The sequence below is a fragment of the Lygodium microphyllum genome, chromosome 7 (assembly GCF_053477565.2).
Source record: "Lygodium microphyllum isolate KBCC chromosome 7, Lygodium_microphyllum_v1.1.10, whole genome shotgun sequence".
Classification (NCBI taxonomy): domain Eukaryota; kingdom Viridiplantae; phylum Streptophyta; class Polypodiopsida; order Schizaeales; family Lygodiaceae; genus Lygodium; species Lygodium microphyllum.
The window spans coordinates 150,383,268-150,404,848 of record NC_141141.1 but is presented as its reverse complement, the minus strand read 5'-3'; the positions used below and the strand labels follow the sequence as shown (position 1 = coordinate 150,404,848).

Sequence of the window (21,581 nt, the reverse complement as noted above, 5' to 3'; positions counted from 1 at the left end):
CAGAAACTAAGCTTTTTAATAAGAGAAAAAAAAGGTCGGTGTGACCACTACCTACGCGAAGGAAGGAGAAGGAGAAAGAAAAGTAGGAATGAGGAAAAATAAGAACGAAAGGGATTCTCTCGGACCTCTCGCGCGCAAGCCCAGCTCCTGGCTATAAAACCATCCCACATGGTTGCTCCATCCCCGAAATATTGCAGGAGACTTGTTGCAGCTTTAAGTCGATCTCAATGGCCGCTCGTCGTACTGTTTCCCTCATGCTATTGCATGTCATCGCTGCCAACTGCATGATGGTACTGCTCACAGGTATGAATACTTGCGCTTTCGTTGCTGCAACCAGTGTTGGACTATATTATACAACGCATAAAAAGTAGATTGCGCTACTAACGCGAATCAGCTTGTGAACTCTCTGCGTTGACGCATATATATTGTGAAGCATGTGCAGGCGCAGATGACGTGCCTCCAGCTCCTGGCAATAGTGAGGGAATTCCGGTGTGGTGTATCCTCAAGCCCAGCTTACCAGAGGCAGCCCTCCAGACCCTCCTGAACTGGTCATGTGCCAACGGTGCCGATTGCTCGGCCATCCAGCCCGGCGGAGCATGCTTTGATCCAAACACTCTTCACGCCCACGCGTCCTACGCCGTCAATGACTACTGGCACAACATGCAGGCCAAGGGCGCTACTTGCGACTTCCAGGGCGGAGCCTTGCTCGTCTCATCGGACCCCAGCCCGAGCGGTAAGTACGATCCGATTCCAATACATCACTTTTAGGTCTTACAACTCGATTCCCATTCCAATACACTCGTGCCAATTTCGTACACACCAATGGTACTGGCAGTTAATCTACCGTTATGGAGCAATGCCGTGCACGCCAATGGTACTAGAAGTTAATGTACCGTTATGAACCTTAATTCTTTCATGGTTGGACGCAGGTACTTCGAGTTGCCACTACCCTTCCTCTAATGTTTGAATATGTGCGGGATAGCGACTCGTGGTAGGCGGAACTGCAATTTCTATGATCTTTTGGTTCCTCGTCGTCTCACTAATACAATGTGGGTGTCTACATCCTCATTGATGTACTTCATGAAGTGTATTGGTTAATGTCAATCATACCATTTTTTTTCGTCTACATGATCTCTCTCTTTTTTCTTTTTCTGGGGTTCAATAATGATACAAGTTAAGATCATACAAATTTTTTTCATCTACATGATCTCTCTCTTTTTCTTTTTTTGGGATTCCTGTTTCCAAAGTGATGTAGTGTATCTTTATAGAGCCCTTGACAATTGAATGTTTGCTCGAGTTATGTGGCAAAGTGTAGCTATCACACATTATAGTTCAATTAGATGGGTATCCTAGTCAATGTGATAGCTCCTAAGCTACGAAACTAAAGTTAAACTAGCAAAGCATAGTTTATAAGGACTTTGTCTTTCTTCTCGTATGCTCCATTTGGTCTCTCATCTTCTGTGTTTGCATCACATATGTGGCTATCTGTATCATGTGAATAATGAGATGATGAAGATAAATGTGGAAAACACTCATGGATAATATTCAAGTATCTAAACTTTGATGACAAGCTCATATCAAGGCTCCTCTCCTTGCTATCTATGAGTAATAACTAAAAGTTGATAAGGAAATATGCATGATTGGTGCATCTTATATCATAAACTATAATATAATGTGACTCAAGTGATCAACCTAATAATGAAGTAAACATTCACTTAGATCAAGGTGATAAATAAAAGTAGATGAAGCTTCACAAATTTATCATTGCTTTGAGATGTTGGGATAAATATGGAAGGTAGTGGATCATTATTAAGGTTAGAAGGGCTATTGAATGTTAGTTGGATAGGACATTGATCTAATTCAACCACTACAAGATATAGACCTTATACCGACGTTTAAAGCGACAAAAATACAAATAACAAAATTTTCCCCCGTCGTCGCAAAAAGCATCGTTATTGACAACGCCATAGAAACGTCGCTATTGGCGTCGCTATATGCATCCCTATTAGTGTCACAAATGTGACGCTAATAGAGACACCAATAGCGACACAACTAAGAAATTTGCAACACGCATAGCAACAACAATAGCGACGCGAGCAGTAAATTTGCAACGCTAATAGCGACGGTAACAGGGATAAAAAAAATTTGTGGGGCTTGCTGCCCTGCCACATATAGCACTGTGTGCTGTATGAGAACCATACAAAATAGTTTCTGCACTACTGTATACAAAGCGCTTGCAAACAAAAAGAATGTATATTGAAATCATAAAACTGATACATGAAATAAATACATGATCGCATAAAAAGCGATTGGTATAATCATGACAGGATATCACTAATACATAGAAAATGTCTACATAGATCCGACGACTAAAAAATATAGGTGTGTGAGCTCCAAGGATCCAAGGGTGAGCTACAAATCCTCGTCCCCCGAAAGCTCGTCCCGTCGCAAAGGAGCATCGAATAGATTCTGCAGAAAAAGAAACAACACATCAATCCACCATACAATAATGCATTCAAATATCTCATGGCAACTACGGACAAGAAAGATGAGTGACTTACAGGGCCGCCGCATCTATACAATCAGCCGATCAATGCATTGAGACCGTGCCTCTCTGCATATCGAGTCTTAAGGCCTTGCGGATTGCGATTTGTAATGGAGTGCTGCAAAGAAAACAAAATGCTAACTGTTAGAAACATGACAGTTAGTACAAAGAATATTTCAAAAAAACAAACAAGCAAAACAAAAGAGAAACTTACAAAGTCCTCCAAATATGTCCTGTGGCCGCCACTCCCAAATGATGGACTACTTCGGCCTCGAGTCGTGCCCTCGCCGCCTCGCGCTGCTGACTCCAACGTCCTGGAGAATCTATAGCCTCCTCCTTTAGTCGACGCCAGTCGTCTGCATCTAACCACTCGAGCTTTGCAGCCCTACTCTTGATTGCCTTGCGTGCGTCGAATCGTCTATGTGACATGTATGAATGCATGTAATCCATCATCCAGCCCGTAGAGAATCTATCTACTGCGGCTGGCACCGAAAACTCCTCGTGCAAGGATGCTACTATGTAGTCCTTGCTCCCCTCCGGTATGTTCTTTCAATGATTCAAGACGTTGTGCTGAAAAACTTGTTGGCACAACTCTCTCATGCGAGCCATCACCCTCCTTCCCTCATCATTCATGATGATGGCTCCTGACCTACTATCGACCAGATATCCATAACCCCTAGGAGTCTGCCTAAGATGGGTCCTCTCCCATCTCCGTCCACGCTCCTGGGCATATCCAGGAGACCCCTCTACATCCGGTGTACCGAGAGGGGTAACCTCTCTCGGAGTGGCATCCAAAGGGGTGGCACCCAAAGGGGTGGCACCTACTGACGGCTGCGCAAAAGCCAGAGTAACTGGAGTAGACGTCCCCATAGGTGTGACAAATCCTGCAGGTGATGCAGCTCCAGCTGAACGACGAGACAGAGACACCACATCCGTATCTCCACAGCAGCATCCCCCTAATCCCAATGCAGTTCCTCCCTCTGGCCCAAGTCGTGAGCATCGAGATCGTCAGCCGAAGCATCCAATCGCGCTGAAGCAGATCTAGCAGAGCACCCTGACGAAGAATGAGATAACTCCTGGTTTGCTATCTCTCTGAATCTCGCAAGCTGGTCTGGCGACATACATGCGAAGATGTCCTGCAACTCCTCATCGCTCATCCCTCGACTCATCCTGAAAATGTCGCCTGCACAGATAAAAAATGATGTTAGAATAATCAATTTAAATTATATAAAGCACAGTAATATAAATGATTTTTAAAAAATTCCTCTTAAAATGCATATCTTATGTACCTTTATAAGAGATCTAAACAACGAATTGAGTAAGTGGATGCTCCAAGTATGAAGTATCCTATGGTCCCATGTTAATCTCCTGACACAACTCCGCATACACTGGAAGGTTGATAGACATGTCATCACAAAAGAATGAGTCCGCCTCGTTCTCAAAAAATTCTTGGACTCGTGTATTTCCATCATCGTTAGCCGATGCGGACTCCAAGCTTTTGACGGCCTCCACCCCTTGTAATATCGACCCCTCTATTTGCATATTATCTTCATCTATTCTCGGAACATTGCTTTGATCATATACTCTTGCACTTCGGGGAGTTGAAGGTATAACATACCACCATCGAGGTTATCGGGGGTTTGGATAGAAGATTACCTGTTCACAAACACGTACAAAGCGAGTTCAAACCATTGTGACATAAAACCATGTCGTATTACAATTAGCAAGCAAATGACTCCATGCACCTGTTCACAATGGGCCGGCAACACAAAGGTGTCGCGCAAATCCGTCCATTTTTTTTCGGAATCTATTTCGAGAAATCCCGATGGACCTCGTCGAACTGTTGCTCCATCTCCTTCAACTACCACTTTGAACCACTACACATCGAATAGTATCATGGAGAAGCTACGGTAATCCACCATAATAATACTTTGCAAGTTCTCAAAATACTCCATCTCATCCACAACCGTGTTCGGATCCGTTGCTCGTCGTCGGCTCTCTTGCTCGAACCTTGCCATGACACCACAGTCCATTGTGGAGCGCATTTTGTCAATACGCTCTACGCGAAAATGCCGTCCGCACGACCACGCTGCACTATATATTTTGTAATGTACATTGAAACACTCAAATTAGATGTCGCATATAAAATTTAGATACGACAGATTATAAATCCCTCATCATCTTTGGACTACATCCCCTCGAGAATTCCCACTCCTCCATTGAGACCTCTGTCCCTTCGCTGGATGCTGCGGTCAAGGCTCCATGCAACCATCGTGTTGACATAAACCGCGGCATCTCCTCCATGCCTTCGGGATATCGAATCGGTCGATGACGCGTACTATGTTGGAATTTAGCTCACGCTTCCTCTCGATCTTGCCTTGCAATCTGGTACTTGGTGAGCCACGTCTCCACGGAGCATGGTGCAACATACAAAAGCGATTCACATTCTCTTCCATTGAGGCATCCATTCTTTTTTCTACCCCATTTCCAAACACCACATCTCCAGTCAGTCTATCATCGTCCTTCAGCATCCATAGCTTTTGATTGTCTGGTTCCACCGTTGGTAGCCATTGTGAGATATGCACTAACGCCTCTGACACCAACCAACCTTTAGCCATGCTACCTTCTGGCTGAGCTTATTGTCGCACAAAGCCTTTCAGGGTTCTCATGAAGCGCTCCAAGAAGAACATCCATCGCGTATGGACAGGTCCACCAATCTCCACTTCGTCCACAAGATACACAAGAAGGTGGACTTGTATCGTGAGCATGCTAGTGGGCAGGTATTTCTCAAAGAGACAGACCGTCTCCACTGCTCCCTGCCTCGTGGATTCAATAGAGGACATCTTAATCTCTTTCTATGAGATCCATTGCACCAAAGTCGACAACTTGTAAATGGCCCCGCGAATTTCTGTAGTAAGGCATCCTGCGATCACGATCGGTAGGACAAACTGCCACAAATGAGAAAGCATTATAAATAATGGCCACTTTTCGAATTGCAAAATGCCCACGCTAATTACAATCCATTCGTAGCACAAATTTGATATATCTTATGCCAATCATGGGATTTTAGCCCCGACAATTGGTCATCTTTAGAAAATGCAGACATGAGAGAACGGATCATACCCGTCGGAGTGCGGATAGACTTGATTACTTGCTTCACAATGCACTCTTCTTTAGTGGACAAAACCCAAGGAGTGCGAGGAAGCTGCACGTGACCATCAGTATTCGACTGCGGCCAAAGCGCCTCCATCTTACCTACCTCCTTCAAATCCATTCGTGCCCCTATAGTGTCTCTCTTTCCTGTGATGTGGTCCCATAGCAAGCTACCCACATTCTTGAAAATATGCATGGGATCCAACAAGTGGTTGACCTGTAAGTGGGTCCAATATGACAACTCGTAGAAAATTGAGAACCATCGTATTTCATTTGGATGTGATTCCGGGTTGACCATTTTCAGCTCATACTAGCTTGCGGTGTTCATACGTATTGGAGGTCGTCCAAGGAAACCTTCTCTAAGTTCATGATCGTCCAGCAAGAAAGCGGTGTGTCCTTGATATACCATCTTCTTCATGGTTTGTGACCTTCGGGAGTCTAACTGTGGCCCACACAATGGACATGCATGATAACTTGAGGTAACCAGACCTGTAAGGCAAGCCACGACCTAGTAAATACTTAATTGAATGAGATAAAATATAGATATTACTAGCGAGAACGGAGGTCTGCTCACCTGAGCACTCTCCCAATCCCGAAAAGTCATGCATCGTCCACATGAGAATGGCTCGAATGTTGGCTGACCGCCGACCACCGCGCCTGCTCATATCTTACACAGTGACCCCCTCCTCCCACAAAATCTTAAGCTCATCGACTAATGGATGAAGATACATGTCCATATTTTTTACTTTGTAGCGGCCTGGGATGAGCAAGCTAAGGATGAGATGTCCTTTCTTCGTAGAAAGCCATGGAGGGATGTTGTAGTTGACAAGGACTATAGGCCACACACTGTAAGAAGTTGAGTGCAGACCGAATGGGTTCACACCATCCATTGTGAGACCGAGCTGAAGATTACTTGGCTCTCGCGCAAAGCCTGGGAAGGTAGAGTCAATGTGGCTCCATGTACACGAATCCGCTGATATTCGTTGAACTCCATCCGTGGACCTATTCTGCACATGCCACGTTGTCAAGCTTGCCATGCCGGACGTATGAAACATGTGGTTTATGCGGGGGATGAGCGGAAAGTGTCTGAGAACTTTTTGAGGGATGGTTTGCCCTTGCAAGTCCTGTCGATACCTATGAGCATCACAGTTTGGACATGTCTCCATAGTCTCGTATTCATCTTGAAACAGTATAAAATCGTTGATACATACATGGATGTTATTGTAGTCCATGCCAAGCTTTCGTAAAACATGTCATGCATCATCACGAGACTCAAGCATGGTATTTGTAGGTGGTAATATATGATATTTCAATAACCTGAAAAAAATCATAAAACACCTTGAAAAAGCACAAATGTTTATAATAATAGTATCAAAAAAAAAATCAATGAAACCTATGTGCAAGGTACGTGAATAACTTGGTCACACTCGTATTGCTCCACCCGTATTTTTCTTGCACACTTAAGAGTGCAAGCAATGTCTTCAACCGGGATACTCGGCACCCATCATATAATGGTATGGATGCTTCCTCTCTAAGCGGATCAGATGTCTCAACATCCATGGAAATCAATGCATCGATCATTGCCTTTATCTCAGGCTCCAAGATTGTAGGTAGGTCTGGAAGATTGTCTATCTCCGCTGGCATTGACGGTATGGATTGGCCTTGCGAGTGGTGGATTGGCTCATGCACTCCATCCATCGCATGCCCACGAACTCTTCTAATTGGTTGCAAAGGGTGCACTCCCCCTTGGGACGAGACATCACCCCCTGGATAGAAAATTTGCCAACAAGACCCAATCTTATTGTGTATGGTTTTCAATTAGCTTGGGAGTACAATGCATGATTAATATTAACTTCAAATTATCGTTTGCTAAAAATCCGCAATCGCCTGATCAATGATCTCAGATTGAAACTCGCCAAATCGTCGTACGTGTTCTATAGACAATTGGCGTTTTCGTCTAATTGCCAACTTGCATTGAGAGCAAGGACATGGGACACGCTGATTAAGATACGCCTCACGATCTTGAACAATAAGACCTTCTTCGTTTTCCATCTTATCTACATTACAGCAAACGAGGCTCAAATGGATAGCTTTATGGAGATGTATGTCAAGTTGCAAGTTGGCCATAAGCTCTTGCTTGAGAGGTTTTAGCCTCTGCAAGAGCTTGAGAAGCAAATTTTGTAAAACATTGAGGTTGATATTGATGCATCCATGGTGTTGAAATCTAAACTTCAAGATATAAGAAATGCTTTACTGATTAATGTAAAGAATACATTGTACATAGTAGTTGAGAGATTTATTGATGTTATATCTCGGCCATATACCATGCTCAAGGATTTGTTTGTCCCGGTAGATAATGATTTCTTATTGAAAGAAAAAAAAACATTGGTTCATAAGGTTCATGAGTCACAGACTAAATGTTTGGACTTGACTAAAAGATTGGATAATGGCTTAGATGCTAAAAGGAAAAGTGATGAATATGTTACTTCATCATTGCAACAAAAAGATTGGTGACAAGGATACTATGATTAATGAAGTTCTTCACGAGGTGAATATAGAGTTGAAGGGGATGGAACACGATTCTTCTTTGGGATTTAATGGTGATAAGTAAATTATTGAGGTGTCTTCTTGTACAACCATTATACCTTATATACCTAGCTACGGTCTCTAGGTTATGTACTTTGAGTATCTTAGAGGGGCTCTACTAGGATTACTTATACAACTGTACTAGAGGGCTTTGAGTATAAGTAATCCATTTATGAGCATCATTGAGGATCTCTTAGTCTAATAATGAATCAGTCTCAACAAAAAGCATCTTAGAAATGTGGTTTTTTTGTCCTAGGTCCATGTATTAAAAATAATACCATCTATGAAATTTATCAATTATAGTAATAAAATTTGTTTCAATCAATTCTACTCATAGTCATAACATTTGAATAAAATATCATATGCTCAATTTAAGGGATTCTTCTTCTATAACAATACTTTTGGGTTCATTTTGATGAAGTACCGTAATGACCATTAGCTAGGGTATCACTTTCTTTTAGTCCTTCCGTTGACTAGTTGGCATGATTTCTAATTTGTTATGCCTATAAAGTTAATACAAAAACAATGAATTATGAATATCACAATTAGATTCCCTACTTGGACATTATGAAGGATATGACCAATTTTAAGCCATCTTAAAGAGTCACCAATGTACATGGCCCATGGCAAAGCACATTGCATACCATTATCGATAAGTGTATTATCGTGCATCTTAAATCTCCTAATTAGACTTTATAAAGTGTATGACTAATTTTTAGCCCTCTTAAGGAGTCGATGTAATGGTACCCATAAAAAAAGCAAAGTGGATACCATTACCATAATCATGGATATGCTATCGTTCCAATATATGTTATCTTTCTCTTTCTCTCCCTCTCTCTCCCTCTCCCTCTCTTTCTCTTGCATTTCCTCTCCCTCTCACAATATATCTTAACACTCTCCAAAAGCAAAAGGGAGAGGGAGAGAGAGAATGCACTCTTCCTCCCTCTCCCTCTCCCTTTCCCTCTCTTTCTCTTTCTCTCCCTCTCTCATTTCCTCCCCCTCCCCCTCCCTCTCCCTCTCCCTCTCCCTCTCTTTCTCTTTCTCTTTCTCTTTCTCTTTCTCTCCCTCTCTCTCCCTCTCCCTCTCCCTCTCTTTCTCTCTTTCTCTCTCATTTCCTCTCCTAAACAAGCAAAAAAGAGAGTGATTTAAACCTTTAACAAGCAAAAGGGAGAGGGAGAGAGAGAATGCACTCTCCCTCCCTCTCCCTCTCCCTCTCTTTCTCTTTCTCTCCCTCTCTCTCCCTCTCCCTCTCTTTCTCTCTTTCTCTCTCATTTCCTCTCCTAAACAAGCAAAAAAGAAAGTGATTTAAACATTAAACAAGCAAAAGGGAGAGGGAGAGAGAGAATGCACTCTCCCTCCCTTTCCCTCTCCCTCTCTTTCTCTTTCTCTCCCTCTCTCATTTCCTCCCCCTCCCTTTCCCTCTCCCTCTCCCTCTCCCTCTCCCTCTCTTTCTCTCTTTCTCTCTCATTTCCTCTCCTAAACAAGCAAAAAATAAAGTGATTTAAACCTTAAACAAGTAAAAGGGAGAGGGAGAGAGAGAATGCACTCTCCCTCCCTCTCCCTCTCCCTGTCTTTCTCTTTCTCTCCCTCTCTCTCCCTCTCCCTCTCTTTCTCTCTCATTTCCTCTCCTAAACAAGCAAAAGAGAAAGTGATTTAAACCTTAAACAAGCAAAAGAAAGAGAGGGGGAGACTCACCGATGAGATATGGCGAGTGTGGGGCGATTCCTCTTTGCAATGAAGGCTCCTCCTCTCCTTCACGAACAACGGCAACGGCGGCGGCGGCGGCGACAAGTCTTCTTCCTCTCCTTCTCTCACGACGGTCGCTCTCTCCCTCGCTCTCTCTCTCAAAACACAAAACATGAAAATGCGAAATAAAGCTGTGCTCGGTTTTGGCCCGCTTATTTCCCTGTGGAGCGTCGCTATTTGCGATGCAAATAGCAACATCGCTACCTGCCGTCGCTACCAGCTCAAATCCTTGTAGTGAACATTTTCAAAAATGACCCATAGCTTGGGGTAATAGTCTATGTGATATGTATATACGCATACAATCCATCATCCATCTTGTGGAAAATGAATCTCCTACTATAGGTATTAGAAACTCCTAGCTGAAGATTGTTAGGTATTCACTTTTGTGGGTTTTATGTTGGGTAAGTCCAAGCATAAATTCATAATTATAATATATAATACTATGTATTTATATGATATTGTATTATTAAAATTATTACTCTATTTGTAAGTTATAAGTTTAAACTTCTGTAGTAATAATTAGATCATTGTTCTTAGTACTATTAATTCATTTATTTTAATATATATTTTTTAAAAAATATGAGATTTAAGATATGCTTTTATTGAAATAAGCTTTCTTTATGAAATATCTTGCTATTTTCTTAATGTGGTTAATTTTAGAAGGCTTTTCTAACTTCCTTTACAAAAGCAACAGGATCACACGTAAAACAAGAGAAGAGGATGAAAACTCAAATTTTTCGTTGCTTTCTCATTCGGAATCGGAATTTAGAGCTTTAAGAGTCATTTTGGGGGTTTTGGTATGCTCTAGATATGATGGTGACGTCAAAATATCAAGATTCAGAGCATAGAATTTTCTGCACTAACTCTAGTATGTTATAGGATATCTCTTGACTCTTAAAACTCTGTATTTCAATTGATATTTGTACTTTCTTTGTAATTATATGTAAGATATGAGTGCAAATATCCATATAAAACTATAATATATAATTAAGAATGGCAAACCATGACTTTTACCATGGGGAAGGTTGGGCTCAATCGTGTTTTTTCTCTTTTCTTTCTCAATCTATTGAGTTATTCAAATCCTCTTATGTATTATAATGTTGTTTGTATTTAATAGTTGAGATGTTTGATTTGTAAGATTTTTCCACTAAGTTCTTTGTTTATGATTGTGATTTGATTTGCTAGATTTGCCACGCGTTTCGCTTGGTAACATTAGTATCAGAGCATGGCTACACTCCGAGTTTTCAATTTGTATGATATTAGTGTATAAAGGCAAACACCGTGGAACAATCGCAATCTACAAGACAAATCACTATAGATGAATATTGCAACAACATTTCTCATGTTTTGGATAGCCTTATATCCACAGGTATATAGAAGAAGCACTTGAAAATCGTCTAGCTATTGCATATGCTTCACCATAAAAATCCTCTCAAATAACTATTTTTCACATAATGTAACTTTTTACTAGTTTATATTTTGAGGATGGTGTAACAATAAAAGTTCTAGCCGTAAAAAAGATCTACAGTTGTTGTTAGACACATATTTTACAAATTTTGAATATTTAGCAAGTTATTAATTGAACCCTAAAGTGACCTTGAATGTAAATTTCACAGTAGTATGTAGAAAACTATATAATAGCCAGCTTTGAGCGCTATTTTTTATGATCTTATATTCAAATTTAGTAATCCATCATAGGGACGTGAATTTGCAGACCTTTTTGTTGTTTACAACTCTCTAGTTATCATCATGGAAATTGAGTATATGATGGAACCTAGAACGGGCCGGCACTGGCTCGTGCACTAGCCGGACCTCTATCTCACGCGCTCAACAACCTCATGGCCTCGCGGCCAGGAGCGTTGATGACATATACATTGCCTTTCTAAATGTCTTGCGTTTGTATTACGTCGTTTGTAGTCCACTCTTCTCTCACCCACTACTCCTCAGAGGGAGTCCCTTACACATTGCCTAATGGCATGAAGCACAGACATAGGGGGTCCTCCAACGGCTGAATGCCGTCACCCCTCTGTGACTCTCCTACACCTTGGGGATTGGCCCGTCGATGCGTCGCTCAACATATAAACATTTCGCACAAAATCCACTCAAGGTACCATTTAATCGTATACAGGAATGTACCATTGTCCTTACTTCTCTTTTCCCTAGACCCCACGACTAGCCTATCGCTTAGGGTGTCCTGTCTCTCACTCAGTGTAGGTCAAGGTCCTAATGAAACCAATTGCTATGCATCCAGGATTTCTGATACCTTTAAATATTTCCATGACTTATGCATATTGTGGATGCCAAGTGCTCAAACAATTATAAAATCAATATTATGCACATGTGGAAAACATCCTTTCAATGATTTTCAACTACCGTTCTTATGCGGCGTTGCATGAACCTAGCAACAAGGAAACCCTCCTGCTACTAGGCTCTTATTTTATAATTATTCACCGACCTATATGGTATGCAAACAAAAACAACAATCTTTTCATCATTTTACTCCACATTTAGACGCATTCTAACCACTCTACCCTCCCATCGATCAAATGTTGCATTGTTGTATAGATTTATAGGGCATTCTGCCATCATTTTATGTGTAAAGAGCGAGAAAAACACACTAGAACAAGAAGGTGGGGTTGAACTGAGGCAAATCCTTATGCTTTAGTCCCCACAAACATTTAGAAACATTGTTCTTAATTTTCATTAATTTTTCGCACCCAAAATGCATTTTTTTCCTATTTTTGTGATTTTCCTCTATTTTCCTTGTATTTTTTCTTATTTTCTGCATTATTTAATTACTGAAAATTCAAAATAGGTTATGGGCTGTGGCCCTTAGTTCCTTCTTGCAGCAAAAGTGAAAATTTAGTTGGTGTTCCTATTCATTTTCCCATTTTTATGCCCAAAAACATCATTTTCCCTTGATTTTTCATATTTTACGTGTTTTAGTGTATTATTTTGAACCACAAGATGCATATTTTTTTTGATTTTCTGATTATGATCAGCAAGTACTCATGGAAAACAGCAACATAAACAATTTTTAGCCCACATGAACAACATTTTATCAATCAAAAGCCATGAAATCTCAAATTTCCTTTGAAAAATTTGAATTACCGCTTATTTGCGTGTTTCGGGTTTCATGTCCATGGCTGCAAATCTGAAAATCAGCAGCACTTCATGCTCAGCACGATCACAAATCACCATTTCCAGCCCGTGAAGCAATCCGATCCATGTCGGACAAGCCTCCACTATTCTTTCTTCTTCCTTCCTCTTCCCACATGAATTCCCCCTTAGAAGAGAGAAAGGGAGGAGAGAGAAAGACTAGATTTCCATCTCAACATTCAGGCCATCAATTGAGGAGGGAAGGGCGGCGATAAGATCAGCATACAGAGGGGAATGAGGGGCAATCATCATTTGTAGCGGTTGTTTGCAGCCCCACATCTCCATCTCCATCATGAAGGGCGCATTTTTCGCTCGCATGCTGGCGTGATCTCCTCCTCTCTCTCTCCACGATTCTTCCCCAACATTTCATGTGGCATTTCATTCTTGGGCTCCCAAGGGTCACTTACTCATTTGGGCCAAATTTTGTCCACCCCTTCGCATCTTGACCGTTTCCTTGGCCATTCCCCCGTCCGGACTCGGAATTGAGCTCTGAAAAATCCTGGGCGTCCGGCTTAACATCCCGCATTGGCCAGTAGCTCGTGTCAACCCCAGTATCAATTATTAACCCTATTTTTTAAATTCAATGATTCAATGTGTATTCTTAATTCTATGGTTTTTATCATGCGCACATGTGCATGCTCAAGAATCAATTTCAGGTGGTTAAATAATTATTAACTTTGGTTTTTTAATTATGTGAATTGCTAATTTTAAGTGGTTAAATAATTGTGTGTCTGTTGGCGCGTCTATTTGCGCGGATATATAGACCCAAAATTCGCAACTATTTACACGCACGTTTACATGCACTTATAGACGCTCTGATAGACGCGCCCCACTTTGCATGTCTAACATGCGCGTCTATGCCTCGTTTCTGTTGTAGTGATATAAGTGTATCACAAAGAATGAATAAACATTTGTAACTCTTTCATGCTATGAAATAATTGATAAAAATGATAATGCACTTGTTCACAATAATTTGGCAAGACAAATATATTATGTAGATCGTTTTATGTTTTCTTGCAATCTACCTCCAGGAATCCAGACGGACCTCGCAAAACGGTTGTCCCTTCTTATCCCAATACCACTTTAAACAACTGTATATCTAAGATGATCTTGGAGAAGCTAAGGTAATTTACTAAAATAATACTTTGTAGGTTGTCAAAATAATTCATCTTATCTACTACAATATTTAGATATATGGTGTGTTATCGAATCTCTTGCTCAAACTTCACCATGATACCAAAGTCCATTACGGAGCACATTTTGGCAATGTGCTCAATTCAAAAATATCACCCATGTGACCACACCACACTATAGATTTTGTACTGTACATTGAAATGGCTACGTTAGTTGTCTTGTATAAAATCTAGATAGAACAATAAAGAAAGCATGTAGTCACCTTCTAACTACATCCCCTTGAGAATTCCCATTTCTCCCTAGAGACTTCTACCCCTTCACATGAAGCTATAGTTAAGCCATCATGTAACCACTTCCTAGGCATGAATTGGGGCATCTTCTCCATATCCTCAAGATATCAAACCAATTGATGGTGTGTGCTATGGTAAAATTTTGATTTAGCATCCATAACATACTCTTATCTAAATCCACTCTTAGTGATCATTCGAAAATATACACACCAATGTCTCGAACACTAGCAAACCTTCAACCTTGCTTTCCTTTGGATGAGCTCATTGTCGCATAAAGCCCTTCAACGTTTTTATGAAGCACTTTGAGAGAAACATCCATCGGGAATGGATGGGTCCTAAAATCTACACTTCATCCATGAGATGTATTAGGAGGTGAGTTTGTATCATGAGCATGCTCATGGGTAGGTACTTCTCAAAGAGGTAGATTGTCTCCACTACTTCTTGCCTTATGGATTCAATAGAGGATGTCTTGATCTCCTTTTGTGAGATATGTTGCGCTAAATTCGAAAACTTATAAATCATCGAATGTATCTCTAGAGTGAGATACCCCACAATCACGATCAGTATGAAATCTAAGAAATTTAAAGCATTACAAATATCAAATCAATATAAAATAGTGAAATATTGATTGTAGTACTATCAAGTCTAAACAAACTTGACATATCTTGTGCTTATTACTATTAGGACTTTAGTCGTGTTATTTGGTTATCTTTCAAAAAAGTGAACCTAAGAGAACAAAGCATACCCATTTGTGTGTGGATAGACCTAATAATTTACTTCACCATATGCTTCTCTTTAGTGGATAGGACCCAAGGAGCATGAGATAGTTCCATACGACCATTAGATCTTTGATTGTGGGGCCAAAGCATCTCTATCTTTCCTATATCCTTCAAATCCATTCGTTCCCCTATGGTCTCTATTTCCTATGATATGATCCCATAATAAGCTACCCACATTTTGAAAAATGTACATGGGATCCAACAAATGGTTGATCTCTAAGTGGGTCCAATATGGCAACTCATAGAGAATTGAGAACCATCACATTTCTCTTGGAAGTGACTTCTCATGGATCATCTTCCATTCATACTAGCTTTGGGTATTCATTCATACTAGAGGTCATCTAAGAAAACCCGCTCTCAAATCGTGGCCCTCGAGCAATAATGTGGTGTGGCTATGACCAAGACATGAGTGTATGTCTCCAAGATCCACCATGGCAAACACAGAAGATAAAACCTTCTTTACTTGTTGAAATAAGTTGAGATTGTTAGAAACAAATATGGTATCACCTATCTATAGTGCAAGAATAACGAAACTATCAGTGCAATGCTTGACATGTAAGTTAGGATCTGAAGAACAAGAGATAAAACCTTGTTTTGTAAGGAAGAGATCAATCTTTTGATACCAAGCTCATGAGGGAATATATTTCTCATTGTAGCAAATTGAGCACATATCCATCTATGATATTGTCCACTTCCTTTGGTTAATTGGTGAATTGGTTTAACTAATCGGATGTGCTAACGTGTTTCTTTGGTTTTTAAAGTGGGCCTAATCTCCAAAGTTTTTGTGAGCTTCCTCTTTATGTTTTGATTCTCCTACATCTCCAAGTCCATAACTTTAGACTGTAACTCCATATTCTCCACGTGTGTAGCATGCATAGCATCTTCAATGATAGGCATTGCTTGTTGTAGGCTCTAGTTCTCCCTATCCTTCTCAGCCAGTAATCTATCATTTTCCATCAAAGACTACACATTCCCTTGTAATCTTGTCTACATATTTATCAAGGCTTGATGAACCCCTACTAATCCTTGTTTAACAAGTCAGCATGTGTATCCATACAATCCTTCATTGCCTTTACAAACAAACTTTACAAATGATATAAGCCCTTCAAATTGTGGTGGCCTTTGAGTGACTGGATTGGGTGGATAAATGCACCCATCAACCCAAAGGTTCACATTTTTCTTCCCTACATTTCTTTCTTGTTGCATCCTGTATCTTATTGCATCATCCGTTGAACATTGGTACATATTCATCCTCCAATTGAAAGTGAATATCTCTCTTTCTCTTGGTATATCCTACACCTGCATTCTGCAAAGAAAAATATATGCCAATTTTAACTTGTATTAACATTCAAATCTCATAATTACACACCTATGATTCACTATATCTATGTTAGATCTCGTCTCTTTCTGTTGATTTCAATCATGATAGCCCCTAATCAAATGCTAATCAGCCTGTAATCCTAGCTTTTAATCTACCTCTAATTAGCGCGCACACACACACACACACACACACAAGAAGAATTGATCAAATATATTTAAACACATTTATACAAAAGCTTGGCTTGTGGAGAACAATGACATCATCTTATCTTCTGCCCTAATTTACTCTTTGTCACTCTATCACTTATTTTCTTAGTTCATCTTACATAGTCCTTTCTCTTTCCCCCCTTCTCCCTCTCTCTCTCTCTCTATGAATTTATGCTTAAGGATTAAATAATAATTGTGAAGAATAATATCATCACTGAAACTAAAAAAATAAAGATACCTCCATTATCACTTGATAGCTTGTAGTATAGACTGTTGAAAAAGATATCTTACAACATAATACTGAAGAGGGAGATTGCTTGTAAGCAAGGTAGAGAGTGTTGTAGATAGAGAGTGTAAATGTTAGTGTTAATGTTGCGAAGGTGGAGTGGTGTTGTGGTGTATGTTGGTTTTTGATTTTTTTTTATAAATTTGTTGTTTTTTCTTTGTTTGTGTTTTTTATAGTCGTGTAAAGTATTTGTTTGTTTGTTTTTTTTCATTTATGCATTCTTTTTGTTTGCCCGATGAGCTTGCGCACACGGATTTGCTCGATTTTCTCCAGATGTTTTATCATATTGACCATGTGATTAACCAACGACGGAGTTGAAGCGGTGCGGAGGAGATCGGTTACCTGGGAGTCACCGAATGCGATGTTCTCCGTGCCCTGGTCGATCGGACGGCTGCCAAGCTCGCTCACTCTCTCACTCTCTATCTCTCTCGCTCTCCGTTGGTTGGAAATGGGGTTCTCTTGCCCTCCCGGAGTTTATACCCTGCTAGTTCTGCCCTGAACAATACAGATTCCTTCCCTGGCGTTTCCTATGCAGTTACCTTTGCATTTACTCCATTTTTCCTTTCGTTTCCTGTGGTTTTCCCCCTGTTTCACAGCAGCAGCCCCCTGCCTCTTCGTGTGTGATTTCCTACTGCTAATCTATCCTAAACACAACCTGAATCGAAAGCAAAACACTGAACTAGTTTCTCCATGTTTTCCAATCATTACTAACCAAATTATTCCAAAATACTTACCTGTGTTGAAGATTGAAAACACCCGACTTCCTACCTATCTCAAGCTCCGTTTCGGGGATGAATACCCTCCTGTGATGCTCGATATGAGGTGCGTAAGTGCTCAAGCTTGAATCCGTTGGTCCCGGCAACGGAACCAAAATGTGGGAGCTTTTGCTCAACCGCCAAGACCCACGGACCGCTTATTGTTTCAAGCGTTCCAAGTGAGCTCTAATGGCTATCTCTCACCTAGCCGACGCACCATCGATCCTACAAATGCAGTGAACTTACCTTGATGCTCGATCGAGTACCCTCCTCTCTCTTGCACTTTGGTAGCTCCACGATTCTAGATGCTAGCTCAAGCATCCTCAAGCCTCCTCCATCTCCAAGCTCCATCCTCCATAGCTGCACGCGCAAGAGAACAGAAGAGAAGAGAAGAGAAGAGAAGTAGAGGAGAGGAGATGGTGAAGAGCTTCACCCTCTTGATCCCTCACTCTCACACACACTCACTCCCTCACACTCTCACACTCCCTCTCTCAAGAGCACACACAAGCAAGAAGGAGAGAAGAAGAGAGGAAGAAGAAGACTAGTTTTGCCACACACCAAAGAATGAGCTCTTCATTCACTTTTCAACCTTATATACAAAACCCTACTTCCCTTTTGGGCGGTCATCCCCTTTTCCCTTTTTTACATGGCCGGTCATACCCTACTTCCCTTTTGGGCGGTCATAGCCTAGGCCCTGTTTTCCATTGTCATTTTATCTTCCTCGTTTCCTTTTCACCGCCCTTCTACATTTAAAAATTGCATAGGTGAGAGCCCAGCGCTCTTTTACAAGATTTTAGGGTGCGCTTTTTTATTCAAAAATGTGCCTTTCCCTTTTTGTGTTTGCCTTGGACTTTTAAGGTTGTCCTTGCGCTTTTGACATTTTCTCCTTTTCTTTCTTCAGTCGGGCTACCTTTTTTCCGCCTTTGCCTTGCGTCTTTTCCACTTTCTTTTGCTTTCTTCGTGTTGGGGTTAACAAAGAGAGAAAGAGAGGGAGAGGGAAAGGGAGGGGGAGGAAATGAGAGAGGGAGAGAAAGAGAAAGAGAGGGAGAGGGAGAGGGAGGGAGAGTGCATTCTCTCTCTCCCTCTCCCTTTTGCTTGTTTAATGTTTAAATCACTTTCTTTTTTGCTTGTTTAGGAGAGGAAATGAGAGAGAAAGAGAGGAAGAGGGAGAGAGAGGGAGAGAAAGAGAAAGAAAGGGAGAGGGAGAAGGAGGGGGAGGAAATGAGAGAGGGAGAGAAAGTGAAAGAGAGGGAGAGGGAGAGGGAGAGGGAGGGAGAGTGCATTCTCTCTCTCCCTCTCCCTTTTGCTTGTTAAAGGTTTAAATCACTTTCTTTTTTTCTTGTTTAGGAGAGGAAATGAGAGAGAAAGAGAGGGAGAGGGAGAGGGAGAGGGAGAGGGAGGGAGAGGGAGAGAAAGAGAAAGAGAGGGAGAGGGAGGGAGAGAAAGAGAAAGAGAGGGAGATTGAGAGGGAAAGGGAGAGGGAGGGGGAGGAAATGAGAGAGGGAGAGAAAGAGAAAGAGAGGGAGAGGGAGAGGGAGGGAGAGTGGATTCTCTCTCTCCCTCTCCCTTTTGCTTTTGTAGAGTGTTAAGATATATTGTGAGAGGGAGAGGAAATGCGAGAGAAAGAGAGGGAGAGGGAGAGAGAGGGAGAGAAAGAGAAAGATAACATATATTGGAACGATAGCATATCCATGATTATGGTAATGGTATCCACTTTGCTTTTTTTATGGGTACCATTACATCGACTCCTTAAGAGGGCTAAAAATTAGTCATACACTTTATAAAGTCTAATTAGGAGATTTAAGATGCGCGATAATAGACTTATCGATAATGGTATGCAATGTGCTTTGCCATGGGCCACGTACATTGGTGACTCTTTAAGATGGCTTAAAATTGGTCATATCCTTCATAATGTCCAAGTAGGGGATCTAATTGTGATATGCATAATTCATTGTTTTTGTATTAACTTTATAGGCATAACAAATTAGAAATCATGCCAACTAGTCAACGGAAGGACTAACAGAAAATGATACCCTAGCTAATGGTCATTACGGTACTTCATCAAAATGAACCCAAAAGTATTGTTATAGAAGAAGAATCCCTTAAATTGAGCATATGATATTTTTTTCAAATGTTATGACTATGAGTAGAATTGATTGAAACAAATTTTATTACTATAGTTGATAAATTTCATAGATGGCATTAATTTTAATACATGGACCTAGGACAAAAAAACCACATTTCTAAGATGCTTTTTGTTGAGACTGATTCATTATTAGACTAAGAGATCCTCAATGATGCTCATAAATGGATTACTTATACTCAAAGCCCTCTAGTGCAGTTGTATAAGTAATCCTAGTAGAGCCCCTCTAAGATACTCAAAGTACATAACGTAGAGACTGTAGCTAGGTATATAAGGTATAATGGTTGTACAAGAAGACACCTCAATAATTGACTTATCACCATTAAATCCCAAAGAAGAATCATGTTCCATCCCCTTCAACTCTATATTCACCTTGTAAAGAACTTCATTAATCATAGCATCCTTGTCACCAATCTTTTTGTTGCAATGATGAAGTAACATATTCATAGCTTTTCCTTTTAGCATCTAAGCCATTATCCAATCTTTTAGTCAAGTTCAAACATTTAGTCTTCGACTCATGAACCTTATGAACCAATGTTTTTTTTTCAATAACGAATAATTATCTACCGGGACAAACAAATCCTTGAGCATGGTATATGGCCGAGATATAACATCAATAAATCTCTCAACTACTATGTACAATGCATTCTTTACATTAATCAGTAAAGCATTTCTTATATCTTGAAGTTTAGATTTCAACACCATGGATGCATCAATATCAACCTCAATGTTTTACAAAATTTGCTTCTTAAGCTCTTGCAGAGGCTAAAACCTCTCAAGCAAGAGCTTATGGCCAACTTGCAACTTGACATACATCTCCATAAAGCTATCCATTTGAGCCTCGTTTGTTGTAATGTAGATAAGATGGAAAACGAAGAAGGTCTTATTGTTCAAGATCGCGAGGCGTATCTTAATCACCGTGTCCCATGTCCTTGCTCTCAATGCAAGTTGGCAATTAGACGAAAACGCCGATTGTCTATAGAACACGTACGACGATTTGGCGAGTTTCAATCTAAGATCATTGATCAGGCGATTGCGGATTTTAAGCAAACGGTAATTTGAAGTTAATATTAATCATGCATTGTACTCACAAGCTAATTGAAAACCATACACAATAAGATTGGGTCTTATTGGCAAATTTTCTATCCAGGGGGGTGATGTCTCGTCCCAAGGGGGAGTGTACCCTTTGCGACCAATTAGAAGAGTTTGTAGGCGTGCGATGGATGGAGTGTAGGAGCCAATCCACCACTCGCAAGGCCAATCTATACCGTCAATGCCAGAGGAGACAGACAACCTTCCAGACCTACCTACAATCTTGGAGCCTGAGATGAAGGCAATGATCGATGCATTGATTCCCATGGATGTCAAGACATCTGATCCGCTTAGAGAGGAAGCATCCATACCATTATATGATGGGTGCCGAGTATCTCAGTTGAAGACATTGCTTGCACTCTTAAGTGTGCAAGCAAAATATGGGT

The 21,581-nt window shown here is 40.7% G+C and overlaps 1 protein-coding gene across 1 annotated transcript; it reads left to right on the top strand.

The window, feature by feature from the left end:
• Nucleotides 1–223: 223 nt before the first annotated feature.
• Nucleotides 224–768, top strand: LOC148034082 (major pollen allergen Ole e 10-like). The gene is made up of 2 exons (XM_087681015.1): nt 224–303; nt 443–768. Exons 1-2 carry the CDS (start codon nt 228–230, stop codon nt 766–768), a joined length of 402 nt encoding a protein of 133 aa, XP_087537141.1. The 5' UTR covers nt 224–227.
• The last annotated feature ends 20,813 nt before the right edge of the window (nt 769–21,581 follow it).

Excerpts from the sequence above, each read along its gene's own strand:
- LOC148034082 (XM_087681015.1), top strand. The coding sequence starts at position 228 with ATGGCCGCTCGTCGTACTGTTTCCCTCATGCTATTGCATGTCATCGCT. Across the intron at positions 304-442 it reads CATGATGGTACTGCTCACAG|GCGCAGATGACGTGCCTCCA; the intron begins GTATGAATACTT and ends AAGCATGTGCAG.